General features: G+C 39.3%; 1 protein-coding gene across 4 annotated transcripts in view; it reads left to right on the top strand.

Annotated features, from left to right (window-relative positions):
- Positions 1–4,735, top strand: part of kynu (kynureninase) — a 12,323-nt gene extending 7,588 nt beyond the window's left edge. For 3 of the 4 annotated variants that reach the window (XM_042081109.1, XM_042081107.1, XM_042081108.1), the window contains exons 10-14: positions 10–83; positions 308–360; positions 724–809; positions 903–1,133; positions 2,575–3,436. In XM_042081109.1, the coding sequence (XP_041937043.1) occupies positions 10–83; positions 308–360; positions 724–809; positions 903–1,133; positions 2,575–2,724 (594 nt within the window). In that variant the 3' untranslated portion in view covers positions 2,725–3,436. Of the gene's footprint in view, positions 1–9; positions 84–307; positions 361–723; positions 810–902; positions 1,134–2,574; positions 3,437–4,240 lie in introns of those variants that run through there. The other variant, XM_042081106.1, reaches the window with a different exon arrangement.
- Positions 4,736–5,600: the final 865 nt, after the last annotated feature.

Consider the following 5,600-nt stretch of genomic DNA (forward strand, 5'->3'; position numbering starts at 1 on the left):
TTTGTGTAGTATGTGAACTCTGGAGCAGGAGGGTTGGCAGGTGCTTATATCCATGAGAGACATGCCCACACAATCAAACCAGCGTGAGTTAACGATTACTCTACTTCTTCTTGATGTGGAGAAAACTCACTGCCTGTATCACTCACTGTTACATTATGGACAGATATGCAGATGTTCATGAGAATCTTTATTCTAGTTTATAATTAGAACGAGACTAATTTGTTTACCTTGTAGTTATGCACACCTCTCTCTTCTAATTAGAAAGATTCTAATTTGTTTACCTTCTGGTTATCTCTCTTGGTTATAGATTGACAGGGTGGTGGGGACATAATTTAAAGACACGATTCCAAATGGATAACCGTGAGTATTCAGACATTTCCCAAATCACAGAAAAATACTTTGTGATTTAGGCATTTATTTAGAATAAGCATATTATGAAGAAGTATTTGAATTAAATGTATTTGCCAATAAGCCGTTGTCATGCAAAGAAATGTATAATGTAGTAGCCCAATAGATCTTGTATTCACTGTAATCCAAAGTGAGTAAGATCACACTGTACATTTTGGGGCCAACTTTACTGTAATGCTTTGGTGTACAGTGCCACCTTGTGGACAATTTCACTCTACACAAGAGATGAAAAACATTCAGGACTAAAATGTATGCTGATGGTCTATGTGTGTGACTAATCAATTGTAAGTCATGAAATTAATTTCCACCTCACAGAAATGGACCTAATACCTGGAATTGGTGGATTCAGATTGTCAAATCAGCCTATTCTTCTGGTGTGTCCACTACAAGCGAGCTTGGAGGTGAAACTCAAAGCTTTTTCAATGGTGATTTGCACAACCATGCATTGAAATGTAGCCTTTATCTACCTTTTAATTTTCTTGCTGGACAATCAGGTGTTTAATATGACCAATATGAAGGCCTTGAGGAGGAAATCCCGCCTGTTGACCGGTTACCTGGAGTACCTGATTAAGCACTACTACACCAAACATGAGGCCCACCCAGAGAAGCCCTACGTGGACATCATCACCCCATCCAACCCCGAGGAGAGGGGATGCCAGCTGTCCCTCTCTTTCTCTGTCCCGATACGTGCCATGTTCAAAGAGCTGGAGAAGAGGGGTGTAGCAGTGAGTAGCATTCAGTACTACTTCATGAGAGAGAGAGAGAGTCAGAGAGAGGGGGTGGGTGGGGGGGGGGGGGGGGGACCAAAACCTTCATTTTGACATCATATGTGACCTCAGATATGTTGTAATCTGCAACTAACTGATCACTACTGTTTGTTCTCCCTCTGCCTTAGATAAGACAGACCACAGTTCAGTCTGTGGACTTTGTCTCTTATCAGGGCAAGCTCAGTAGCAATGGTATTTATCTCATGGTTAAAGAGATTGTTTGGAGAAATAAACATTATATATATTTTTTAATCAGAACACAATAAATATTGTGTTTGATAATTGGGATGTATTGCATGAGTTTAATCAATAAAGATTAAGATTTTATAAAATGTACTAATTCACAATTTCACGATTTGATAGGAATGTAGGCCAAGGTCAAGACACTATAGGTTACTGCATGACTTTCAGGGGCAGTTTCAACTTCGCTTGTCATTACAGTGGAAATATAATAACAGTGACCCCTGGTGGTGAGTAGGGTTCATTAACACATGTTTTGGAATAACAGCGACCCCTGGTGGCTAGTGGGGTTCATTTACACATACTGTGAGTTGGAATAGCCTAATAATAAACTTCTTGCACATACTTCCTTTTCATCAGAATATGACACTGTAGTGTTTTCCACTAAATAACTTTGAATATATACGTATACAGGTGCATCTCAAAAAATTAGAATATTGTGGAAAAGTACAGTACATTGTCCTGACACGACTGAGAGATTAAAGACTCAGGAAACCATTGCTGGTGTTTTGACTTAATTAGCTGATTAGAGCTCTTCTCAGGTCAACATTTATGTATTATAAACTGTTTATTGTAATATTTTGAGACTCTGGATTTTTTATTCCCATGAGCTGTAAACCGTAATAATCAAGATTAGAATAATGAAGATTAAAACAAAAAAGGACTTGAAATATATGATTAGATGTGTAATGAATCTAGATTATATGACAGTTTAACATTTGCAGACATTTTTTTTCCATGATATTCACATTTTTGGTTACACTTTACTTGACAGTATCAACATAAGAGTGACATGACACTGTCATGAATGTGTCATAAACAAGTCATAAACGTTTATGACATAACGCTTCTGTTATTAAGTGACATTCGTTTTTGTCATAACAAGTTAGGGTTAGGATTAGGTTTAGGGTTAGAGTTAGGGTTAGGGTTAGGATTAGGGTTAGAGATTAGGATTAGGGTTAGGGTTAGGGTTCATTTATATCTTCATGACAGTGTCATATCACTCTTATGTCGACACTCTTAACTTACTTAACAATTAAAGTGTTAACAATTTTTTTTTAGATGCACCTGAATGAAACAAATCACAACAAAACTATTGGATACTGTAGGGATTAATCCCCTTATTTTGTCTGCCCCCCATTTTCTGTGTTATCCACAGTGTGACATGAGGGAACCCAATGTTTTGCGGATTGCCCCAACCCCTCTCTACAACTCCTTCTCCGACTGCCACCGACTCATCTCCACTCTGGGAGCAGCACTGCAGGCTAGCAACGAGCTCCAGCAGGCCAGCAATGAGCTTAGCCAGTGATACCTACAGCATCTAACAGCCCTCCTCCAAGTACACAGCAGGTATTATTGAATCATGGGAAAGAGAGTCTCTGTGAAAAATCCAGTGACATAGCTGGGTTCAGTCTCCAGCCTTGCGCTTGGCTTTTAAACACAATGCAGCGTCACCTAGTTCATTTAATCTCTCAGGGAAGCTACACCAGGTGCGCAACTGAAGTGCTCCGTTCGCGTAGTGTAAAAATAGTTTTTAGAAGACTGGTCTAATTTTTTCTAATGTACGCACCGCTATCACATCTAATGTAACCAGTGCTACTGATCACAGTGGACGCAAACGGAACACTTCAGTTACGTGCCCAGTGTAGCCCACTGTAAGGTCTCCCTATAGTTTGGGTGTGAATCTATGCTGGTAAGCTGCTAATTCAAGATCAGATCAGGTTTCAAACTAGCTGTGCTGAATTAATATGATCAATTCCTAGTGATCATAGTGATGAAGGGCCCTATCTCGGCGATCTAAAACACATGGTCACTGGCAAATAGCTTAGGTGTTTGTCCAGTCCACATTGGTGGTGGTTTTGTTATCAAATGTTATCAAACGTCGAGCGCCTGGCGCAAAATAGGCGATTCTTATGTTTCTTAATCAGTCATGGGTGTGTTTTGGGCATAACATCCTTTAAACCAATGAAAATTACATCTGTCATTCCCTTTAACAATAAGCAGCGCAACTTCAAACAGAGCATCGGTATCTTGATAGTCAGCGGCACATTTGAAGGAATCTGCTTGCACGCGAGACCATATGGAACCAGTATTCCACTAAACCATGCCTTACTAAAACCTAGCAGAGCAAAGCCTACACACATATGCACTCGTCTATTATTTGAACTCATTGGCAAAGTGAAACTAACTTCACCGTGGAACCACAACAGTTATACACAGTTAATTACTTTCACTATTGACGGACAATGTGTTACCATCGAAAACATAGCCTGAAAAAAGTAACCCCAATAATGTTCGAATGACTGAATAAAAAAACTCTTGAGCTGTGCTTCATATGCGCCTTTCGCTATAGACCAGGTTTTTCTTGGTCAGTGGCATAATGCTTTTTAGATAGTGTGAGATAGATTTTTAGATAATGCACCAGATAACACCTTAGTTTAATTGCCACACCCCTGAGTGCATTGTTCATTAAAAGAGACGTGCATGCCGAAAAAACTGAGTGTAAGATAGGAACGCTTTGCGTTGTGATAGCAATACGCTTTGCGCTTAGTTTTAGATTGCCAGAAATGTATAACTTCTCTGTATTGTAAGTGTCTACTGATATGGATGTCTAATAGTGCCAGAAGTGACTATTGATATGTCTACTACATTACACCTCAGGAAGTGAAAAGGTGCTGTTCTACTGTATGTCTAATTCCTCTTACATACTGTGGACCTGTATATATTGTCAGCTTGTTGGATTAAACATTAAATGTTTACAACATAATGCACAAAATACATAGAGCTGGAGTTTGATTTCTTTCTATTGCCTTGTCTTATAACAGAGCCCAAATGGACTCAGGAGCCACTTAATAGGCTACTTGCACGTATGGCTCGTTTGTTTCCGGTGGAGCCAGGTGTGTTTGAACCTGCTGTTATTGTTAATGTAATTAGTGTCTACACGGACCTGGTTGGGTGTTGCACCTAGTGAATCAGCACGTTATGATAAAGCAGGATTTATGCGTGTTAAAATATTTATTATTAGGCAAACAAGATATTCAGTGTCGGAGTGAAGATGTAAGGAGCAGAATATAACCGAAGATGCCTTTACAACACAGTTAACGCTCTACCAGAAAAGAAGTGGCTGCATTGAGAGTCTTTTATGCAAGTTGTTGTGTATATGGATATACAAACTTCACTTCCCATAATGCCATGTGTTTAGGCGGGGGCTATATAAGAGCTCCCCCTTCGAACGCTCTTCTCTACCGCAAGGAGACACAGAAAGCCTACGTGTATTATAATTATACAGTAGTTAATAAAGCCAAGTTTATTGTTCAGCACTTCCATGTCCGCCTCCATCAATGTGTATGCGTGCCCTCACTCGGAAACAACACAAGTAGCATGTTGAAACTGCTCTGTGTGAACACATATTTTCATTTCAAATCCTTTAAATAAACTTAAATTCATATCTAAACTGTGTTGGGGTGGCAAGAGTTTGGCATGAAAGCCAAATAGCCATTCGGACACTTTCATGCACATGGATTGGACTAAAGACTAGATTGAAAACATTTTCCAGTTGAGATTTTTGCACATGTTTTCTTTTAGTATAGAACTAGGCTGCACAGGAAGTAAGCCCAAAGTGTTTCATAAGCTTCCTCATTTGTGTCTTTGAGTGCCTGTACCTCAGCATACAGTAGTTCATATTGCATATTTCAGAATTAAAGACTGCCATTTTGTTACAGCATGTGCTGTCGGAGTACGTCAGAAGATGCTGTGTATGGGCCTGTTGTGGGTTGGGCAGATATTTATAGTCTAATGCCCACAAGATGCTGTCAGCATGATGCAAGCTGTTTGCAAGTGAGGAGTGGGATGATTAGGTGCATAGAAAGAACAAAAGTGAGTAAACAAACAGATAAATAGATAAAAACATTTGCCACAGTTGCACCGCAAAAATCCAATTCGGTACTCATTCAGTTTAATGGCCAATTTTGAAGTTAAATTATTACACTGAGCTCTGCAAGTTTAAAGCCACAAATACAAAGACAGCTGAATATATTACCATCATATAGCATAAAGACTCGATTCCTGTAATGCCGATTACTGGTATTAAAGCACTTCACTCAGACACCCAGTCATTGTAAGTGAATGCCTCATTATGGATTAGATTCCATGCATCTGAGGAAGAGAATGAACTGTGATGAAACA

This window comes from Alosa sapidissima, chromosome 23, assembly GCF_018492685.1.
Source record: "Alosa sapidissima isolate fAloSap1 chromosome 23, fAloSap1.pri, whole genome shotgun sequence".
In the NCBI taxonomy this organism is placed as follows: domain Eukaryota; kingdom Metazoa; phylum Chordata; class Actinopteri; order Clupeiformes; family Clupeidae; genus Alosa; species Alosa sapidissima.